Source organism: Herpailurus yagouaroundi, unplaced genomic scaffold (assembly GCF_014898765.1).
Source record: "Herpailurus yagouaroundi ecotype Mexico unplaced genomic scaffold, PumYag 188, whole genome shotgun sequence".
NCBI classification, from domain to species: Eukaryota; Metazoa; Chordata; class Mammalia; order Carnivora; family Felidae; genus Herpailurus; species Herpailurus yagouaroundi.
Genome location: NW_024412419.1, coordinates 20,946,745 through 20,970,289, shown reverse-complemented (window position 1 = coordinate 20,970,289; position 23,545 = coordinate 20,946,745). Strand labels below are relative to the sequence as shown.

Here is a 23,545-nt window from a genome sequence, read left to right as displayed (position 1 = left end):
ATACACAGGAACTGACTGTTGGGCGGTTATGACAGAGACCAGTGCATTTGCTATGACATCAGAACCTTTTTGTCTCCAACTTGTAAATATTATGTGGAGTAGGGGTGGGAGGTGGAGGGGAGGAGGTTTCTTTGAGGAACCTTGGACATTGGAGTGGATGATGCCCCCTAGGGGAAAAGTTTTCAGAACATAGAGGTAGGGGCTGTGAAAAACTAAGATCGAGGACCTGACTTGTTCTTTTCAACCTCTCTGACTATGAGCCAGAGTTCTCACAGCCCACTCTTAGACTGAATGCCTAGAATCCCAGATTTTGCTAGCTCTCAGATTCCTCTCCTTCGCACTTTTCCTCCTATTGGGAAGCCCACTTTCTATCCCTGGCTGGACTCATCACTAGCCTCCTACCAACCTGTGGTCATTCTCACCTCTCAGCCACCCCCCAGTCTCCCAGCCTCTGTCCTTGAAGTCCCCACCAATTCCATGTCCTGTCCTGTTCAAATCAAGTTCATTCAGGGGTGCCTGGCTGACTCCATTGGTAGAGCATACGACTTTCTGTCTTGGGGATATGAGTTCAAGCCCCACGTTGGGCATGGAGCCTCCGTTTTTTTTAAAAGGGATTTGTCAGAAAAGATCTCATTGGTGAGATGAAATTATAGAAAATCTCAGGTGTGATGTTCTCCATTTCTGCCATTGCAGAGGAGATTATATTTAAAGTTGCAATAGATATGGCATGCTACACTACAGAGTTATTCCCAGGCATCAAATGTTGTGAATTAATATTTCAAAACATCTTGGAAAGTCACCAGAAGAAATCTTTCTTTTGTCTGAACATGCAGAAAGAGAAAGAGAAGCATGTGTATATACTAAAATTTTGTGCATATACTGTGTTCCTGTATTTGGAATATGAGGAAGTGATCCCACAAGAGACTGACAGGAGAAATTTACTTCCAGTTTATTAAGACCACAAGAGCAAAAAATCGCGGCATTTTGCACTGGGTGTGCAAAAACGTTCAGGTTTAAAACATCCAGATGCTAAAAAACTCCCTTTTGGTGGAAAACAGTCTTAAACCAAAGCTCAGAATACATAGCGTATCGTTTACCTCTCTGATAAATTACAGATGGTGGCAAAAATAGATGAGTTGGTTTAGTTTTCTTCATCTTAAGATTTTTCTCCCTTACAATAGCTAGTGAACATTTCTGAGCATCTACCATGTGTCAAAAACTTCCATTCACTTCATCTAATTCTCAGCGCAACATCCACTATGCCAACTAGTTCTAGTTGAAATTCATGACCACGCATCTCAAAAGGAGTCTCAATGCTGCCAAGCAACCCTACTACACTTCTCCAGTATGTTCTCTCCCCCATTCTCCCAAACAAGTATTCACACATTCCCCGGCTCTTCTCAAAGCTCTTACATCCTCCTCCACTTCCTCAGTCCTGCCTACCTCTCCCACCTCTCCCCAGCCCCTCTCCACCTCACTCCATTGTATATCTTCTTTATATTCCAAGGACACACCAAGCGCTTTCTTCCGCCTCAGGGCCTTTGAAATTCTCTTTCCCTCTCATTGGAATGCTCCACACCCGAATCTTCACGAGGCGAGTTTCTTCTTGTCTTTTTGTCCTCAGTCTCGGCTACAATGTCAAATTTTTCCTCCTCCAAAGATGCTGCAACTCCATCACTTCTTGCACATCAACTTGGTGGATTGTCTTCCGAGCATTTATCAACATCCAATACTGTCTTGTCTATTTATTTCTCTCCCGTCTTCACTTGAATGAAGCTACCCTGTGTGGTTTTCTTCTGTGTTCTCAACATCCAAATCTGAGCGTGTCACATAATAGGGACTCAAACGTGAATATTTATTGAGTAAATTATCTCGATTTTGGGGCAGATGAGGAAGCTGAAGACTAGAGAATCCTAGTCAATTGCTTAAGTTCACTTAGGCAGTAAATTACAATGATGAGACTTGAACCTAAATCTATTTAGGTCCAGGCTGTATCCCCATCTATGTAAAAAAAAATCTCTTGCTAGGATGAACATTTAAAAATGAATTTGGCCTCTGAGGAGTATTTGTGAATGTGGACAGCATTTAAGATAACTTCAGAATGAATAGTCAGATTCCTCAGGCAGAAAACCAAGGAGATGCTAGGACATCTGGCTGGACAAAGCCCATGGTAACTAAGGAGCAGTGCAGTCTGGCCATTCCCAGCTTGTTCCTGGCTGGCCTCCAGTTCCTCTGCCTTCCTTCCTGCTTCCTGCGTCTCTTTGCCTTTGACCACCTGCAGTACAGCACAGTTTAAGTCAGGCTCTGGTTTTCCCTTCATATGCTTGAAGTGAGCTAGTTCATGCCTCTCAATAGCATTGAGATCGGTGCTTTAGAGAACCTGGAATAAGATATCTTCCTCGGGGACCTGTCAACTCTAAATCTATGTTTGTATATCAGCCTTAATTCTTAGGAAGTTGCCTTTTTAGTTCTTTGCAGAAAACAGGAACCTTGTGTTGACACTGCATTGATCCTCAAAATGACTAATAAAAAGTGAAGGAGAGAAAATGAGGACTCTTTTGGTTGTTATTTTAACTAGCGTTCAGGGAAATCTTCATAAGCAGTTTACAGTCTCAAGGAATGTTGGATTTAAGGGATCATTCATTGGATTTTCTTCAGAAATCAAGATGATTTGATATTATGATATTTATTGAATATTTATCATACACCTGGCATTATTTTAAATTTTCTAGTGTACTTCTTTTATTTCTACAACACCTTATATTTAAAAAAATTGTTTTTAATGTTTATTTTTGAGAGAGAGAGAGAGAGAGAGAGAGAGAGAGCAAGCAGGGGAGGGGCAGAGGGAGGGAGACACAGAATCCGAAGCAGGCTCCAGGCTCTGAGCCTGGCTCTGAGGTATCAGCACAGAGCCAAGTGTGGGCCTCGAACTCACGAGCTGTGAGATCATGACCTGAGTGGAAGTCAGATGCTTAGCCGACCGAGCCACCTAGACACTCCCCACTTTATAAAATAGAAAACTATCAGTATTATACACATTTTTCACATGAGGAAACTGAGGCCCAAAAAGATTTTGAAAATTTGCCCAAAGTCACACACTGTTATGGAGCACCTGCATGGCTCAGTCTGTTAAGCCTCCGACTCTTGCTTTTTGGTTCAGGTTATGATCTCATGGTTTGTGAGTTTGAGCCCTGCATCAGGCTCTGCCCTGACAGTGCAGAGACTGCATGGGATTCTCTCTTTCTCTGCCCCTTCCCTGCTTGTGCTCTCTCTCTCTCTGTCTCAAAATAAATAAATAAACTTTAAAAAAATGTAAAAAACTAAAACTAAAAAATAAAGTCACACAGTATTGTGTGACAGAATCCCAATTCCTATTTTTGTGTTCATTTGTTTTTACTATGGATTTCTTTGGCAGTTTGTGGAAGCCTATAGACCCCTTCTCAGAATCTCTTTGATTTATTTATATTAAAATTTTTCCCATGCTTCTTTATTCATTTTTGAGACACAGAGACACACACAGAGCATGAGTAGGGGAAGGGCAGAGAGAGAGGGAGACACAGAATCTGAAGCAGGCTGCAGGCACCGAGCTGTCAGCACAGACCTGGCCATGGGACTCAAACTCATGGACAGTAAGATCATGACCTGAGCCAAAGTCAGATGCTTAACCCACTGAACCACCCAGGCACCCCTCAGAATCTCTTTGAATGTGTGAATAAAATCCATGGGATCACAGAGAAAAACATTTCTATTGAAATATAGTGATTAGCTTATTAGAAAAACAAACTTGTGTTATAGCGATACATGTGCTTCATTATTAATGCACCAAATAACAAGATCCGGTGCCAGGTCTAATAATATTGAAGTTGTGAAATTGTGATAAATGTAAAAATATTTCTAGATGTCTTAAGTGTAATGTAACCTGAAAATATCTGTGATTTCCGTTGGCGACCAAAGTCATAACTTTAAGGTTAGTGAAAATAAACGTAATTTTGTCTAAGCTAATGGACTCCTCCCCTGGACTGTGGGTTAGGAAATAATGTCCTGGAAGTGCTGCAAAACCCTCCCAACTGGTCTCCTTGCTTCTCATCTCATTTATTCACTCTGCCCTGTCCACTCTTCACTGGTTGCCATTCCTTCTTGGAGCCTTGCTGGATACCCTCCCTTGTGCTAATATCCATAGGGTTCCTATTCCTCTATGCCATTTTAGGATCTTGTATATATGTTTATGATTGCATGTATAACAATGTATGGTATTTGTTCATAGGTCTTTCTTATTTTCAGATGAGCTATTTTGGAGTAAGGACTATGTCTTCTTTATTTATTCATTCATCTACTTATTTAAAAAAAAATTTTTTTTTAGTGTTTTGTTTATTTTTGAGATAGAGAGAGACAGAGCATGAGCAGGGGAGGGGCAGAGAGAGAGCAAGACATAGAATCTGAAGCAGGCTCCAGGCTCCAAGCTGTCAGCACGGAGCCCAACGCGGAGCTCGAACTCACAAACTGTGAGATCATGACCTGAGCCGAAGTCTGACGCCTAACCGACTGAGCCACCCAGGCGCCCCCATTCATCTACTTATTGATTCAACAAAAATGTATGGAGAACTTCCTATCACAAGGTGCTATTCTGGGCACTGCAAATATAATAAACATGACAGGCTCAGTTCCTGTTCTCACTGTTTTGCAGTCTTACACTCGTTTCTGGCCCTCAGTATTTGGCTCATGGCTGAAATATACTAAATTGACCTGTTTAATGGAATTGGATTGAGTATTTGAAGATCATATTACCAATTGGCAGAAATTGTCCCTGCAAGAAAAAAGGAAGGGGTGCCTGGGCTCAGTTGGTTAAGCTTCTGGCTCTTGATTTCAGCAAAGGTAATGATCTCATGGTTAGTGAGTTTGAGCCCTGCGTCAGGCTCCATGCTGACAGTGTGGGGCCTGCTTGGGATTCTCTCTCCCTCCTTCTGTCTCTTTTCCCCCTCCCCTGGTCTCTCTTTCTCTTTCTCTCAGAATAAATAAACTTGAAGAAGAAGAAGAAGAAGAAGAAGAAGAAGAAGAAGAAGAAGAAGAAAGAAAGAAAGAAAGAAAGAAAAGAAAAAGAAATTGTTCCTAAAAAAGTGTTTCTTGACAAGAAACATTTGTATCCTCATATAAATTGCCAGGCATTTAGCAGACATTCAGTAGATTCCTTTCTTCTAGGCTCTTGCTGGCCCTGTCACCAAGTAAGCTAAATCTTGCTGCATAATAGAGAAATGGGAACAGCTAGTTATTTTTTAAGTTTTGCAGGGGGGAAGAAGAGTTGAAAAGGTCACTTTTGCCCTTGTGAGAAGTAGGCTCACTGACCCAATCAAAGGAGGGATGCAGAGACTCGGAGCACAGGGAAGAGAGGCTTTAATCAACGTTCTTGCAAGAGTGGGTGATGGACAGGCACACTCGGGGCAGTTAACAGCAGACAATTTATCTTCTAGCATGCAAGTCCCTCCCCTGGTTCCTCATTGGCTGAGTGCTACAGAGGTTACAGCCTTACCCAGACACTACGTATGCCCATGTAAGGCAAAAATAGTCTGATTGGAACAAATGCAAATTCCCTGAGGTATGGCAGAGATTTTTTCAGTCCCTCCTCCCTTTGTTCTTTGGTGCATGCTCATTGCAAAGCCCTTGAAAATAAGCCCATGAAAATAAGTCCTTGAATTGGACAGGGGAAGAAGAACCAGGAAGTGAAGTGTCTAAAGGTTTGGGACTCCATTTTGTGGGGCGGGGATGGGGGGGTGGGGGGGGTGGGGGTCGTTCATATATATTTCCAATAAGTTGTAAACCTGCTGTTAACTAGACAACACAGACTTTATTTGGTAGTTTTGAGAATGAATCATCTCCCTTACTTCTCACAGCCCTCTTTTCTGTCCATATAATATAGTATATATACTATATGCTACTATATATGTATATGTATATACTATATACTACTCTATACATATACTATATACATATAGTATATACACAGAAGTATGTAAAGTATATATACAGAGTATATACTATAGTATATATACTCTACTATACATATATATAGTATATATCTATATATCTATATCTATACTATACATATACTATACTATATATCTATATCTATATCTATATCTATATCTATATCTATATCTATATAGAAGTATATATACTTGTGGTATAATATAGAAGATACGATAGTTAGCATTTATGGATAGCGTCTAATGTACCAGGTACTATTCTAGGTTCTTTACACAGTATCTCCTCATTCAAACCTCACAATAATCCCTGTAGAGGGAACTGAGACTTAAAGAGTTCAAGAGGCTTGCCCAGCTCCTGATAGGTAGAATGTCCTCATGTGGGAAATTCCAGACCAGGGAGTGTGAGCCCAGCACCTCTTCCCCTGTGCAGCCACTGACTGATGTAGGGTCAGACGTGAGGACTTCCAATGGGCTCCACCTACAGCCTCCCTGCTGCTCATGACCTAACTTAAGGCAAGCATGCTTGAGAAGGCAAACTGGTTAAGGCTGAAGTCTGTAGCAAAGGCAGAGCTAACGAGAGCCAGCCAAGCTAACAGCACGTGCATTCTTTGGCACATTCATACTATGCTGTTTATTTAATACTGCATTTTTATTATAATTGCTCAATCTTTTCCCCCCTGAAACTAATGTTGGTTCTACTATCTGCGAAGTTACAGGAAGAAGTCTCTTAAAAAGGAAATCCTCTTTGGACTGCCATTAGACAGAATTGGTTAAATTCTACCAAACTGGGGTACTTAAGTTCATTGTAATGCATTGTGATATAATGATATAAATAATGTATGTGCGTTATTTACCTAATTTACCAAACTGAAACACAAAGCAGAAATACAATGAGTACCTGAGTATCTTTTTAACATATGGATAGAAGTAACTTTAAAAAGATTTTTTCCTTCTCCAGTCAAAAGATAGTAGAGTGGCGAAATGGGTAAAAAAGCAAAACCCATTATATGCTGCCTAGGAAAGACTCATTTTGGCTTTAGGGCACAAACAGATGGAAAGTGGAGGGATGGAAAGAGACATTGTGTGCAAATGGAAATCAAAAGAAAGCAGAGGTAAGCTATACTTATATTATCCAAAATAGACTTTAAACCAAAGTCGGTAACAAGAGACAAAGAGGGTCATTATATAATGGTAAAGTGATCAATTCATCAAGAGGCTGTAACGTTTGTAAATATTTGCGTACTCAACATAGAAGGACCTAAATATATAAAGCAAATATTAACGGATCTGAATGGAGAAATAGACAGCAATACAATAGTAGGAATTTCAATATCCCACTTTCAACAATGGATAGATCATCCAGGCAGAAAATCAATTAAGAAACATTGGACTTACGATTCTGTGTCTCCCTCTCTCTCTGCCCCTCCCCCGTTCATGCTCTGTCTCTCTCTGTCCCAAAAATAAATAAACGTTGAAAAAAAAAATTTAAAAAAGAAACATTGGACTTAAATGACCTAGTAGACCAGATGGACTTAACAGACATTTACAGAACATTTCATCCAACAGCAGCAGAACACACATTCTTCTCAAGAGCACATGGAACATTCTCCAGGATAGATCATATGTTAGGTCACAAAATGAGTCTTAATAAATTTAAGAAGCTTGAAATCTTATCATCTTTTCTGACCACAATGGTATGAAACTAGACATCAATTACAAGAAAATTATAAACTTCACAAGTATGCAGAAATTAAACAGCATGCTCCTGAACAATCAATGGATTAAAGAAATTAAAAGAGAAACAAACAAAAAAATCTGTGAAACAAATGAAAATGGAAATATGATATATCAAGATTTATAGAATGCAGTAAGAACAGTTCTAGGAGGGAAGTTTATTTTTTTATTAAAAAATTTTAATGTTAGGGGCGCCTGGGTGGCGCAGTCGGTTACGCGTCCAACTTCAGCCAGGTCACGATCTCACGGTCCGTGAGTTCGAGCCCCGCATCAGGCTCTGGGCTGATGGCTCGGAGTCTGGAGCCTGTTTCCGATTCTGTGTCTCCCTCTCTCTCTGCCCCTCCCCCGTTCATGCTCTGTCTCTCTCTGTCCCAAAAATAAATAAATGTTGAAAAAAAAAATTAAAAAAAAATTTTTAATGTTTATTTTTGGGGGGGGAGGTACAAAGAGAGGGGGACAGAAGATATAAGCAGGCTCTGCACTGACCGCGGAGACCCCGATGGGGAGCTCAAACTCAGGAACTGTGAGATCATGACTTGAGCCAACGGTCAGGATTAACCAACTGAGCCACCTGGGCACCCCAAGAGGGAAGTTTATAGCAATAAACTCCTGTATTAAGAACAAAGGAAAGCTCTCAAACAGAGAACCTAACTTTATACCCCAATTAACTAGGAAAAAAAAGAACAAATGAAGCCCAAAGCTAGTAGAAAGAAGGAAATAACAAAGATCAGAGAAGGAATAAATGAAACTAAGACCAAAAAGACAATAGAAAAGATTAATGAAACCAAGAGATGGTTTTTAAGATAAAATAGGGGGTGGGACAGAAAAAAAAAAGGATAAACAAATTAGACAAAACTTTAGTAGACTAACCAAGAAAAAGAGACAGGACTCAAATAAATTAAATTACAAATGAAAGAGGAGGCATTACCAAAGAAATTCAATACCAGAGAAATTCAAAGGTTCACAGGAGATTATTATGGACAAGTGTATGCCAACAAGTTGGAAAAACTAGAAGAAATGGATAAATTTATAAAAACATACAAACTTCCAAGATTGAATCATGAGGAAATAAAAATCTGAACAGACTGTTTACTATCAAGGAGATTGAACCATTAAAAAAAACACCCAACAAAGAAAAGTCCAGGACTAGGTGGTTTCACTGGTGAAGTCTACCAAACATTTAAGAAAGAATTATTATTAATCTTCTCAAGCTTTCAAATAGAAAGGGAGGAAACACTTCCAAACTCATTTTATGAGGCCAATATGACCCTGATACTAAAGCAGACAAAGACACTACAAGAAAAGAAAATTATAGCCAATGTCCCTGGATGCAAAAATCCTCAACAAAAAATGAGCTAACCATAGAACAGATCAATGAAACCAGGAACTGCTTCTTTGAAAAGATCAACAAAATTGATAACCCTCTAGCCAGACTGATTAAGAGAGAGAGAGGCAGAGAGACAGGGACAGAGAGAGACAGAGAGAGAAAAACAGAGGGAGAGAGAGAGAGAGAGAGAGGACTCAAAAAATGATCGAACAGGGGTGCCTATGTGGCTCAGTTGGTTGAGTGTCTGACTTCAGCTCAGGTCATGATCTCATGGTTCCTAAACATTAAATTTTTTTTTCTAAAAATTAACAAACCAAATTCCACAGTACATTAAAAGGGTCATACACCATGGTTAATTGAGATTTATTCCAGGGGTGTTCAATATCTGCAAATTAATGCGATATGCCATATTAAAATGAAAAATAAAAATCATAAGATCATCTCCATAGATGCAGAAAAAGCATTTGACAAAATTCAACATTTTTTCATGATAAAAATTGTCAACAAACTGTGTACAGAGAACATACCTCAACATAATAAAGACTGTATTTGACAAGCCCACAGCTAACATCATAGTCAATGGTGACAAGCCGAAATATTTTCCTCTAAGATCAGGAACAAGTCAAGGCTGCCCAGTATTTAAAAAAAAAAACAACAACAACTTAGGGTGCCTGGGTCTCTCAATTGGTTAAGCATCCAACTTCAGCTCAGGTCATGATCTTGTGGATGAACCATTCGAGCCCCATGTCCTGACAGCTCAGAGCCTGGAGCCTGCCTCAGATTCTCTGTCTCCCTCTCTCTCTGCTGCTTCCCACCTTGTGCTCTCTCTCTCTCCCTTAAAAATGAGTAACATTATAAAAATTTTAATTTAATTAAATTAATTAATTTTTTTTTAGAGAGAGAAAGGGCTCAAGTGAGGGGCAGAGAAAGAGAGGGAGAGAGAGAAAGAAACCCAGAAGGGGCAGAGAGGGCAAGAGAGGGAGGGAGAGAGAGAGAGAGAGAAAGAGAGAGAATCGGCACTCATCTGGGGCTGGTGTTTTTACCTGAAGCAGGGCTGGAGCTTACCCAAAGTGGGGCTTGTGCTCACCAACTGTGAGGTCATCACCCAAACCAAAGTCAGATGCTTAACAACTGAGCCACCCGGGTACCCCAATTTAATTTACTTTTTAAAAGTAATCTTTTTTTTTTTTTAATTTTTTTTTTCAACGTTTATTTATTTTTGGGACAGAGAGAGAGACAGAGCATGAACGGGGGAGGGGCAGAGAGAGAGGGAGACACAGAATCGGAAACAGGCTCCAGGCTCTGAGCCCTCAGCCCAGAGCCCGATGCGGGGCTCGAACTCACGGACCGCGAGATCGTGACCTGGCTGAAGTCGGACGCTTAACCGACTGCGCCACCCAGGCGCCCCTAAAAGTAATCTTTACACCCAACATGGGGCTCAAACTCAAGACCCTGAGATTAAGAATTACATGCTCTACCATCTGAGCCAGCCAGGTACCCCAAGGATGCCCATGCTTCCCGCTTTTATTCAACATAGTACTGGAAGCTCTAGTCAGAGCAATTAGGAAGAAAAAGAAATAACAGGTAACCAAACTGGAAAGGAAGAGGTAAAATTGTCTCTATTTGCAGATGGTATGATATTATATGTGGAAAACCCTAAAGATCCCACCCCAAAACTGTTAGAACTAATAAACAAGTCAGTAAAGTTGTAGGATAGGATAGAGAATCAATATGCAAAAATCAGTTGTATTTCTATACAGTAATAATGATCTATCAGAAAGAGAAATTAAGAAAACAATACCATTTATAATAGCATCAAAAAGAATCAAATACTTAGGAATAAATCTAACCAAGGAGGTGAAAGATCTGAACACTGAAAATTACAAGACATTGATGAATGAAATTGAAGAAGACACAAATAAATGAAGATATTCTGTGCTCATGGATTGGAAAGATTAATATTGTTAAAACCTGCAGACTACCCAAAGCTATCTACAGACTGAATACAATCTCTATAAAAATTCCAATGGCGTTTTTCACAGAAATATGAAAAACAATTCTAAAATTTGTATGAAACCACAAAAGGCCCTAAATGGCCAAAGCAACCTTGACAAAGAAGAATAAAACTGGAGGCATCACACTTCCTGATTTCAAGCTATATTACAAAGCCATAGTAATCAAAACAGTATGGCATTGGCATGAGAAACATAGATCAATGGAACCTCATAGAGAGCCCAGAAAAATACCCACATGTATATGGTCAACTAATTTATGACACAGGAGCTCAGAATATATGCTGGGGAAAGGATAATTTCTTCAATAAATGGTGCTGGAATAACTGGATAGAAAGTGATCGTGGCATCAGACAGACTTAGCTCTACAATGAACCTGCTACCTGATGAGGAAGTTAAAGATTATGTAAACTATACTGCGTTCAGTGTCTAGGACTCTGCCCAATATATAATAGCATCATTGTCTACCTTGAAGTGACAATCAGATATCCAAGTCGTGTGAGTAGAGAGGTTGGGATAGTAGGATCCATAGGTACAATTGTGAAAACCTGAGGAACTGGTCATGGGAATTGCCAGTCTTGACTTTTTGCTTTAATGGACAATCCTGTGAGCAAGGAGGTGAAAACAGAAAGACTCCTCCCTCATCCCATCCTGCTGAATGCTAAAAACTCTAATTTCTTGGCCAATAATGATTTCCTACAGATGTACAGAAACTAGTGGCATCAGGATGCCTGGGTGGCTCAGTTGGTTAAGATTCTGACTTTGGCTCAGGTCATGATCTTGTGGCTCATAGGTATGAGTCCTGTGTTGGGCTCTGTGCTGACAGCTCAGAGCCTGGAGCCTGCTCTGGATTCTGTCTCCCTCTCTCTCTCTGCCCCTCCCCCGCTCACACTCTGTCTCTCTCAAAAATAAATAAACATTAAAAAATATTAACAACAACAACAACAACAACAACAACAAACAACTAGTGCCATCTTTCTTAATAATAAGATGTCCAGGGCACCTGGGTGGCTCACTTGGTTAAGCGTCTGACTCTTGGTTTCGCCTCGGGTCATGATCACGGGTTCATTAGTTCAAGCCTCAAGTCAGACTCCATGCTGTCAGCCCTCTCTCTCTGCCTTGCCCATATGCATCCTCTCTCTCTCTCAAAATAAATAAACTTAGAAAAAAAGATTTCCAATAACAACTTCATGAAAAATAATTCTTTACAAAACTGCTTTAGTGATATTTTTGCCAATGCCTGCCTCATAAAAGATGTTGAAGATATCATCGCTACCCGAAAAGCCTGGCATGTGGCCCATGGCCATCATGATAGAAGCTGTGTTCCAACATGGGTGTCTTGGCAGATACTGCACATTTAGACTCTAGCATGATCAACAAGGATATGTACCTACCTATTTTATCTATGTGTCTATCTATTATCTATATCTACTATTTCTTTTTTCTTTTTTAGAGAGAGAGAAAGAGCATGAGCAAGGGAGAGAGGTAGAAGGAGAGAGAGAGAGAATATTTTTTTTGAGAGAGAGTGAGCGCAATTAGGGGATGGGCAAAGAGAGAGAGAGAGAGAGAGAGAGAGAGAGAGAGAGAGAATCCCAAGCAGACTCTGTGCCATCAGTGGGGCTTGAGCCCACAAACCATGAGATCATGACCTGAGGTGAAATCAAGAGCCAGACACTCAGCCAACTGAGCCACCCAGGTGCCCTTAGAGATAGAGAATCTTAAGCAGGTCCCATGCTCAGCACAGAGCCTGATGTGGGGCTCGATCCCAGTCACTTCCTCACTGATGATGTCACTTTTATCATATACTAAGTTCTGTTTATTCTAAGGGCTGTTTCTAAATTAACTGATATGTCAGTTTTGGAATCAGTTTCCAAAGTTTTGGTTATTCTTTTTATTCATTCTAAAAGTTTTAATACCTGGTGGGGTAAATCTCCTTCATATTATTCTTTAAAAAAAAAAAAAAAACTATATTGGGGCATCTGGGTGGCTCAGTCAGTTGAGCGTGGACTCTTGATTTCCTCTTAGGTCATGATCCCAGGGTCATGGAGTCGAGCCCCATGTCCAACTCCATGCTCAATGTGGAGCCGGCTTCTCTCTCTCTCTCCTTCTGCTCTTCCCCCCTTCCCCCCCCACCAAAAAAACCCGTTTGTTTGTTTTTTTATAAAGAAGATATCCAATTTATTTTTTTAATGTTTATTTTTGAGAGAGAGAGAGAGAGAGAGAGTGCACGTGAATGAGGAAGGGCCAGAGAGAGAGGGAGACCTGGGATTAAAAGCACTTAGAAACCAATTTGACAATAAATTTCATACATTGAAAAAATAAAAAAATAAAAAATAAAAACACGAATAGTAAGACTTTTTAAGAACGTGGTTTGCATATTTATTTGTTTAGAGTCTTAGTTTCCTCAGAAATTAGCTGTTTACATTATATAGATTATGAACAGTGCAGACATTTCCCCTGGACTTTAGTTCTAATTTTAGGCTTGAGCATATCAATATATGTGTCTATGTACACACACATATATGTATACACTTTTGTGTAGCTAATGAGAATAGAACTTTTAAAACTTTCTTATCAGTTTTTTACTGGTATATAAAACACTGGTTAATTTTTTTTAAAGGATTTTATTTTTAAGTAATCTCCATATCCAACGTAGGGCTTGAATTTACAATTCTAAAATTAAGAGTTGAATTCTCTACTAACTGAGCCAGCTAGGTGCCCCAACACTGGTTAATTTTTTAAAATAATTGTTTAATTGTGGTAAAATATACATGAAATTTATAATTAAACATTTTTTTAAGTTTATTTATTTTTGACAGAGAGAGAGACACACACACATAGAGCATGAGTGGGGGAGGGGCAGAGAGAGAGGGAGACACAGAATCCAAAGCAGGCTCCAGGCTCCAAGCTGTCAGCATAGAGCCCGATGCAGGGCTCAAACCCATGAACTGCGATATCATGACCTGAGCCAAAGTCGGACACTTAACTGACTGAGCCACCCAGGAGCCCCTGAAATTTATCATTTTAATCGTTTTTTTCATTTTAATCATTTTAAGAGTACAATTCAGTGACATTAAGTACGTTAATATTGTTATACAACCATCACCACCAACCATCTCCAGAATTTATTCATTATCCCAAACTGAAACTCTGTAACCCATTAAGCCTGTTAATTTTTATATAAGTATGTTTAATCAGGATTCCTGGGGCGCCTGGGTGGTTCAGTCGGTTTGGCGTCTGACTTCAGCTCAGCTCATGATCTCACAGCTTGTGAGTTTGAGCCCCACATCAGGAGGCTCTGTGCTGACAGCTCAGAGCCTGGAGCCTGCTTCAGATTTTGTGTCTGCCCCCCACCCCCATTCTCTCTCTCTCTCTCAAGAATAAATAAACATTTAAAAAATCAGGATTCTTTTAAAGTTTTTTTTTTTTTTTAACATTTATTTATTTTTGAGACAGAGAGAGACAGAGCATGAACGGGGGAGGGTCAGAGAGAAAGGGAGACACAGAATCCGAAACAGGCTCCAGGCTCTGAGCTGTCAGCACAGAGCCCGACGCGGGGCTCGAACCCACGGACCGTGAGATCGTGACCTGAGCCGAAGTCGGACGCTCAACCGACTGAGCCACTCAGGCGCCCCCAAAAATCAGGATTCTTAAATGAACTTTTTTATTGTAATCATAATTTGGATTTCACTGATACTCATGAAGTACATATTGTTTTTTTTTTAATTTTTAACTTTTTTTAAAATTCATTTTTGAGAGACAGAGAGAGACACAGCATGAGTGGAGTAGGGGCAGAGAGAGGGAGACACAGAATCTGAAGTAGGCTCCAGGCTCTGAACTGTCAGCACAGAGCCAGATGTGGGGCCTGAACTCACGAACTGAGTGATCATGACCTGAGCCGAAGTCAGACACTCAACCGACTGAGCCACCCAGGTACCCCTGCATATTGTTTTTATACATATATTGCGTAACTGAATTTCCTCTTTTGTGAATTGTCTGCTTATATGTATCTGCTTAACTGTACTTGTCTCCTGCTTCTATCTGAACAGAGATTCTTCTCATCCTCAGTTGGTGCCTCTGCTGGTCCAGGTGGTTTACCTGGTGATATGACCCAGAGCCTTATGCCCGAAGGGTCATTAGCCCCCGATACCAATGCCCTTTATAGGCCATGGCTGATGTACTTTTCCATTTACAAAACTGGGTAAGAAAGCACCAAGGAATACTCAAGTGAATTACCTGGGTGCCGAACATCGTCCTTCCATCTTCCATTGTGTAACAGAATTTCAACTTCCTCTCGATGATTGGGATAAATCACCCCTGCCAACATGGTGACTTGTCTGGAGTGCCTGGCTGGCTCAGTTGGTGGAGCACGGGTCTCTTGATCTTGGCGTTATATGTTCTAGCAGCACGTTGGGTGCAGAGATTACTTAAAAATAAAATAAAATTAAAAAAAAGATGGTGCCTTCTTGCCATGTCTGCTGGTCCCTTGTTACAAGGCATCTGAAATGCTCAGGCAGCAATTATCGCTTGAAATTCAATGGGACTCCTGCTGTATCTATTGGTGGAAGCAGTCCCCTTTGGAAACCATGATTTCTGATTGAGTTGATAGGATGCACCAAGCAGGGTCATTCCTACCTTCACCCCTTCATTTCCAGACCCATATATTCTACCTACTGGGGACAAAGCACCATATATTGCTAACTGATTTAGAGTGTATGAATGTGGTCTTCAGGATGGTGCCTAATCCTCACAAGATATTGTTTCAGAGCTGGTGTTTCGGTGTTCCTTCAATGAGCCATTGCATTGCTTAACATCTAGGGATGGAGACTTCTTGAATGGACTACAAACTTAGGCCTTTTTTCTTTTTTTTTAAGACTAAGTAATCTCTACATTCAACATGGGGCTGGAACACACAACCCGGAGATCAAGAGTCGCACACTCTATTGACTGAGCCAGCCAGGTGCCCCTAGACCTAGACTTTAGAGGAAGATGGTACACACCTTGAGTGCTATGGAGAGTGCTGTGAGTTACTAAAAGGATTTGTGAAAATATGCCCAAATCAATTATGCTGTTATGGAGCTGTTTGATCAATGTCTGAAGTTGAAATATAAGGAAGTATCTAGATGGCCTCTCAAACTCCCTATTAAGACTTTTTTTGGGGTGGCATTTGGGTTTCTCAGTCGGTTAAGCATTTGACTTTGGTTCAGGTCATGATCTTACCGGTTCGTTGGTTTGGGCCCTGCATCAGGCTCTGTGCTGACAGCTCAGAGCCTGGACGCTTTTTCAGATTCTGTGTCTTCCTCTCTCTCTCTGCCCCCTCCCCACTCACACTGTCTTTCAAAAATAAAATAAACACTGGAAAAAAAAAACCCAAACCTTTTTTTTTTTTTTTTTGGTAGAACAGCCCCTTTTGAAAAATTGAGAAAGTCATGAGTTCTTTTCTCAAACATGCACAATTACATTAAAATGCTGTTCACAATTTTAGGGGGTCCATGGGGTTTTGAAACCTAACCATGGACTCCAAGTAAAGTATTGCTCTCACCTGTCTTTCCTCCCAAGAGGCAGCCCAACTCTCAGTCCTATTTTAGAATATAGTATAGGGCTAAGTTTACTAAACTAGATACAACTTCTGAAAGCAGATGGATTTGGGAGAACAGTAGGCGTTACTGCATATTCTTTTTACCTTGCAAAGTATAAAAACATGCGATGGAAGATGCCACATTCTGGATTTTCCAGGAGGCTGTTTGGACCCTACAGATAATAATTTTTGACTACAGACAGCTGACTCATTCAGCAAATATTTACTGGGTGCCTGATATTTATAGGCACTGTGCAAGTGACTAAGGTCCCCAAGAAAGAAAAGACACCATTTGGGTCTTTGATGAGACCATTCACTTGAAAAAGTGTGAACGCAGTTACTGGTGGCCTTTAAGAAAGGGCTGAGGGGATCATCTTAAGTTTTAAAGGAATTCCTGGAGATGGAAAACCGGCTCTTGAGCTGGCGCCTTGATTCTTGGTTTCCCCACAGCCTAGAATGGTGAGCTTGGCAGGTCGAACTCAACTTGCCTCATCCATCCAAACGGGTTAAATGAGCAGACAAAAACTGTTGCAAATCGTCACAAAGATAACCTTTGTAAACCTGTACATGCACTAATGAAAAAACACAAGCACGAGGCTTATTGAAAGCGATAGCTAGGAAAGTCGCCGCTTGGGGGAAAAGCACGGCTCTCCCAAGCCTCTACAGCCACCAAGGCGCCCGGCACGCGGTCAGAATCCGTTCAATAAGCCTTCCGGGACGGATCAAGTTCCGCTTCCGCAGGCAGATTTTCGCTGTAGGCGTGAGCACTGGACGCTCGACGCACTTTAGCGTCGGACCTCCCACCCGCGCATGCTCCAAAGGATAGGCAGAGAGCGGAAGGGCGGGGGAGTGACGAGACGCAGCGGACCGTCGGCTCGTTCGTCCTGCAGCCCCGCGCGGGAGGCGGGGGCGCGCGCGCACGTTCGCGCGTCCGGCTGCGTACAGTAGTGACGGCCGCGCGGGAGCGGTCACGTGACCGCAGCGGCTGCCTGTACAGTAAGGACCCAATATGGCAGCGGCGGTAGCAGTGGCAACGGCAGCAGGAGGACCGGCCGCCCCATAGACCCCCGCCCCCCCCCTCCGCGCACCACCCCCGCCGCTTCCTCTGCTTGGGTGCTCCTCGGACCTGACTTCCCCTTTCTCCCACTTTTCCCGGCACCGCGGGAAAAGCATCGCAGGGCAGAGCAGGCAGGGAGGGCGGCCGGAGCCCGGACACGGGAGCCTCCCAGTCAGTTCAAGACCCGACATGAGGGAAAAGGGCCGTAGGAAGAAGGGCAGGACCTGGGCGGAGGCCGCCAAGACGGTAAGGGGGAGGGAGCGAAGCGGAAGCCCGGGAGAATTTTGTTCCCTCGCCGCCTGCCGGTCGCAGGGGAAGGGAGGTCATTGGCCCAGCGACCCGGCTGAAGGGGGCACAAAACCGCGCGGAGAGGGCGGCGGTTAGTGTCGGGTTGTGATCCCTGTGGGAATGGAGGCGCCCAGCGGAAGAGGGTCGCCGCGGGGCTGTGGCTTCTCCCTGCGTCTGCGACGAGTCCCCTTGGTGTTTTGAAGCTGCCTCTCGGGGTCACGTCGCTCTCACCCCCACACTGAGGTAGCCCCCGCCCCGGCATGGGGAAGTCTGTTGTGCTTGCACAGTAACCGGTTCTTCTCCCTTGTGCGGCTGAAGAGCCCCCATTGGATGCAGATAGGAGAAGGCTTGTGCGTGCACCCAGCCCCGGAAAAGAAGAGAGGAGCGCTGGATCTTGGTAGAATTTACCCGCTATAGCAGACATGCCGCCTGACCCCGGGTCCCCTGCTCGTCTGGGCTCCCGGGTCCAACGTGAGGTCACGAGGCTCTTGTTTTTGTTTGCTGTTGAAGCTGAAAGTGCAGGAGGTGTTTAGAAACGAAGTAACAGGTGGGACTTGTAGAATTTTTTTTTTTTCCTGTTTCCGTAGAGACCTACTCTGAACAAGGCAGCAATGCATGGTGGGACGTGTAGTTTACCCGGCCTTGACTTTTCCGTAGCTAAAGTGATGGTGGCCTCACGAAGTTGTGATTAGTGGGTAAAATTGTCATTTCCCCCCCCTTGTCCCCCCCCCCCCCATTTTGTTATAACGAAATTTAGAGGTAGGTTTTAAAAAATGGACAGTTTAGGAATGGTGAGACTTTTATTAAGTTGTATGAAAAAAACGAAAAGCGTGCATGTATGTAGAAATAAAACGTTGGGAGATGCAGCAGAAAAGTTAGAGACGTAAAACAGCATTTTAGTGTTGGAAAGTGAGAAAGTGGAGGCATTATCTTTAATGGTGAATCATGTCAATAATACTTGTATAATATGAAGACCCCTTCTAAATGAACCTTTATGTGATGTATGGTTTATTTTTTAAATGAATTTTTTTTTCTGATTACGAAAGTAATAAATGTTCACTGTGGGAAAATTTGGAAAATTAGAGAAACGTATAAAGAAGAAAATAAATCACATATCTCACCCCTCAGTTATATGTTAATGTTTTGTTACATTACCACCCATTCTTTTTTATTTCCCCAAATTTGGATTCTGTTGTTTATTCAATCTTGTGCATTGTTGTAAACCGTGTGTATTTGTTTTGTAAATTTTATGTGATAGGGGATTGATGAGTCTTAAGCTTGTATTTCTGTTTTAGTTGGAAATGTGAAAAAGTTAGTGAATAAATAAAGGCACATTTTATTTATTGAGTGTTTTCACTTAACAGTCTATCTTCATAATTGTGACTGTGCTGATAGTTTCCTTTAAAAGATAAATCTCTAGAAATAATTTTTTTGGTGGTGGGGAAATTGCTTCTTCACAGAAGACTGTTAGGCTTTCTTCTACTTGATGAATACCTCAAGACTTTTTCGTTTTATTAAAAGAAGGATGGCAAATTGTAATTATAGGTAAGCAGACCACAACCCTAATATATTAATTTATTTCAAGTCGCTAGAATCTTAAGAGTATTTTTTGCATTATGATCTCTTTGGATAAAATAGTCTAATCGTTGGGAGATTGTGACAAGTAGGAAAAGTTTGCATCTGCTGTTTAGATTTTCCTATAATAGGTTAATATATTTGCTCATTTATTTTTATTTGTTTTTATTTTTTCAATTTTTAATATAAATTCTAGTTATATTTGCTCATTTATAATAAACATTTCATGCCGTAGTTAGCTATGTTTAAAAGATGGAAAGGCTAGTTTAGTAAGTAGAGTACTGAGTGAGTTCTTGAAGGGATCAGAATATTAGTGGTTTGGTATTTTTATTTGATTCTGACAAATGTAAAGCCTCAATCTAAGTTAATATTAGAATGAGAGTGGTGACACTAAAACTTTTTTACTAGCAGGCAAAATCTAAAAAGCACCCTGCTCTTTGGTTCATTTTACCATCTGTAAAGTGAGGAATTAAACTAAACCTCTGCATTCAGAAGATTTCCATTTGTAAGAAGGACTAGGTAGAAGTAAATGTAGGGGGAATAGACAAAAGTCAGTCTTTAATATTTCAGAATAATGAGATCAGAAAATTAGTGTTTTGAGAAACGGAAGTAACTTTGACCTAAATTAAGAAATGTTGCATATATTTGTAAGATCAAAACGACTAGGAGAAGTAAGTCTTAAGAAACTTATTTCAAAAAAAAGAAACATTTCATAGGCGTTAGGGTCAAATGTTCTAGGAACAGTTTCAGCAAGGAAAGAATAAAATTACTTACGAAAACGAGCACTATCTGCTTCTTTTTTCATTGTGTTCTTGGTACCTGCATTGTAGGGCTGTCCTGTTTTAGGGAGCATTATTAAAATGAGGTTGTATTTCTGACCAATAGTATAGCAACAAATAAAATTAATTATATGTATATGTACATGTTTGATGTGAGGGTATGCATGGAGGTGAGAGCTACATGGATTGATGTAAGGTTGTTACGAACAACCTGAAAAAGCAAGATAATATTCATAATTATTGTATAATAGTAAAATTATATCAAAAGGCTGATTAAATGTACAACATACAGACTAGTTCCAATAACTAGGGACAGCGGAAAGAGGGATGATGGAGTTGAGATTCTGTAGCACTTGAATGCTCATTCACTGTACTGGACTGTCTCCCTACTGATTTTCTATTTGCCCTATATAAATACACTAGTTATTAAAAAGCTTTACTTGAGTATTTAAAAACATTTTTTTTAAGTTTATTTATTTTGAGAGAGAGAGTGCATGTGCAGAAGGGGAGAGAGAGAGAGAAAGAACTCCAAGCAGGCTCTGTACTGTCAGTGAAAGGAGCTGGATGTGGGGCTTGAGCCCATGAATCCATGAGATCATGACCTGAACCGAAATCAAGACTTGGACACTTAACCCACTGAGCCACGTAGGCCCCCCCATTGTTACTCAAGTATTTTGTTAACAGTCTTGGATGTTTTCAATTTTAAGGGTAGCAGTGATGGTGATGAAATGATTGGGAATTAGATCTATAGTGTTTGGTTCTACTTGAATACAAAGATTTGTAGTAAGCCAGAGATCTTGAGAACCATTGCACTGACTTTAGAACTGTGCTCAAAGTTAAGCTCATGCTTTAAAAACACACACACACACACACACACACACACACACACACACACACACACCAAAATGAACATTGTATCATCTAAATATTTAATGACATCCTTGAAGAATTTAGCTGTTTTTGCAACAGCAGAGCTTTGGAAATACTACAATCTTGTTGATCCTGTTTTCTCTTTTGACTTTTCCCTTGTTACTCACCACAACCAGGGAAGCGTTAAAAGGGGAAAATGTCCTAAAAGGACAAGTTAGTTGTGATTGTAGGTGGAAAGGACAGGGAGGTAACCTTAAGAGATTCTATACTAGAGGTACCTTTGGATATCTTGGGAGCAAAGTGGTCAGGGTACGATAAGTGAAGTATGGGTGTTAGAGGTGAGCACAGACTGTCTCGTATAGGTCTTTAGCATGTGATTTGTGGGCAGAAGATTTCCCTTAGTGATTAATGTTATTTTGAATGTACATAGGTTTTTATTTTTGACATTTGCCTGAAGTCATTTAACTTTAGGGAATAAGATGGAAGGTGGAAAAAAAAATCTTTTCTTAAGTTAATTAATTTATTTTTTTGAGAGAGAGGGAGAGAGTGAGAATCCCAGGCAGGCTCTGTACTATCAGCGTGGAGCCTGATTTGGGGCTCAAATTCATGAATCGCAAGATCATGACCTGAGCAGAAACCTAGAGTTGGACACTTAACTGACTGAGCCACCCAGGCGTCCCTAGGACATTTGTAAAAAAGAAGTAATACTCAGAGGCTAAGAACTTTTGTGGAGGAAGTATAGAAAATGGAAAATAATTTAAAATATGATAAAAGTATATAATGAATAGAAAGATGTTTTCTAGAAAGATGTTTAGGAAAACTTCTTAACAAAATGTACTTTAGTAAAAATAGAAGTCTTAGAAATTTTCTGTACCCTTAATCTTTACCATGAGTATTTTTTTTCTTAAAAATTATGAATACAGGGGTGCCTGGGTGGCTCAGTCGGTTGGGCGTCCGACTTCGGCTCAGGTCATGATCTCGCGGTCCGTGAGTTCGAGCCCCGCGTCGGGCTCTGTGCTGACAGCTCAGAGCCTGGAGCCTGTTTCAGATTCTGTGTCTCCCTCTCTCTCTGACCTTCCCCCATTCATGCTCTGTCTCTCTCTGTCTCAAAAATGAATAAACGTTAAAAAAAAAATTATGAATATAAGTACAGACTTAAAAGCCAAGCCTGGTTATATCCTCTTGGATATATATTGACCAGACCAGAGTCCTTTTTAGTCTGTATTTGTATTGTATTTGTAGTAGTATTAAAATCTCCAGAAAGAGTGTGCATCTTGGAAAAAGATATTACATGTATTGTTTATAGACTGTTGGAGGTAGAACTAGGCAAAATCTTGGAATATATAGAAAATAGAATGAGAGAGCATTGTAAGGGGCATGGATTAAAAATTGACAAACTGCTGTGATCCATAATTTTCAAAATACCAAGTGCACATTTATATTTATTATTTCAGCTTTATTGAGTTACAATTGACATAAAATTGTAAGATATTTGATACGTGTATGAAATTGCTATCTGCAAGTCTGTTTGTGCTGGGTGATTTGATGTAACTCTTGACTGATGTTCCTTCTTGCCATAATATTAAAGTTCCCCTGTGTTTTGCTTCTTGAATTCTGTGTTATTTTCAGTTTGTCTTACTTTCTGTCTTGTTTTTATGTGCCTGTCTTAAAAGCCCACAAACCTCCTAACAACTGAAAAAAAAAAAAAAAAAAAACCTTTTGAGCACATAAATTAAACATTTCTATGAAAGGTGCTGCTGCTACTGCATCTCCTAGAATTCTGACAGGAGCTGAGAAAATAGCATCACATTTGTAGAATGCCTTGCTATTTCCTCATCTGCAGACTCTTTTTTTCTTAAAAGGCTGTGCAGTTTCGCTGTCGGTGAAAGGGCATTTATGTTTTTACTATAAAAGCTGTTTGGAAGGAGGCCAGTGTGGAAGATACAACTGCAGGGAACTCATCAGTAGGGTTCAATACCTGCTATCTTTGTCCTTTTTACCAAAGACCTCTGAATGCCTCTCTAGTACTGTTGTCTGTCTTTCTTTTATTTATTTCTTTATTTCTTTATTTATTTATAATTTTTTTTTCAACGTTTATTTATTTTTGGGACAGAGAGAGAGCATGAACGGGCAAGGGGCAGAGAGAGAGGGAGACACAGAATCGGAAACAGGCTCCAGGCTCCAAGCCATCAGCCCAGAGCCTGACGCGGGGCTCGAACTCACGGACCGCAAGATCGTGACCTGGCTGAAGTTGGACGCTTAACCGACTGCGCCACCCAGGCGCCCCAGTAGTCTTTCTTTCTATATTGCATAGAGACCAGCCTCATAGTTTATAGTAATGTGCAAT

The 23,545-nt window shown here is 40.8% G+C and overlaps 1 protein-coding gene and 1 long non-coding RNA gene across 5 annotated transcripts in view; one reads left to right on the top strand and one right to left on the bottom strand.

Annotated features, from left to right (window-relative positions):
• Positions 1-1,481: 1,481 nt before the first annotated feature.
• LOC121044211 (uncharacterized) lies at positions 1,482-18,515 on the bottom strand. 3 transcript variants are annotated; one of them, XR_005797203.1, is made up of 3 exons: positions 18,383-18,515; positions 15,288-15,477; positions 1,482-2,275 (listed from the first exon to the last, which is right to left on the bottom strand). It is a non-coding gene; the product is annotated as an uncharacterized LOC121044211 (long non-coding RNA). The 3 variants fall into 3 exon arrangements; XR_005797201.1 differs by lacking the exon at positions 18,383-18,515 and adding an exon at positions 16,735-17,281; XR_005797202.1 differs by lacking the exons at positions 1,482-2,275; positions 18,383-18,515 and adding exons at positions 2,282-2,522; positions 16,735-17,281.
• The window catches only part of ASXL2 (ASXL transcriptional regulator 2), a 137,630-nt gene continuing 131,695 nt past the window's right edge, over positions 17,611-23,545 (top strand). The window contains exon 1 of one of the 2 annotated variants that reach the window (XM_040496243.1): positions 17,611-17,932. In XM_040496243.1, the coding sequence (XP_040352177.1) occupies positions 17,876-17,932 (57 nt within the window). In that variant the 5' untranslated portion in view covers positions 17,611-17,875. The remainder of the gene's footprint in view (positions 17,933-23,545) is intronic. The other variant, XM_040496242.1, reaches the window with a different exon arrangement.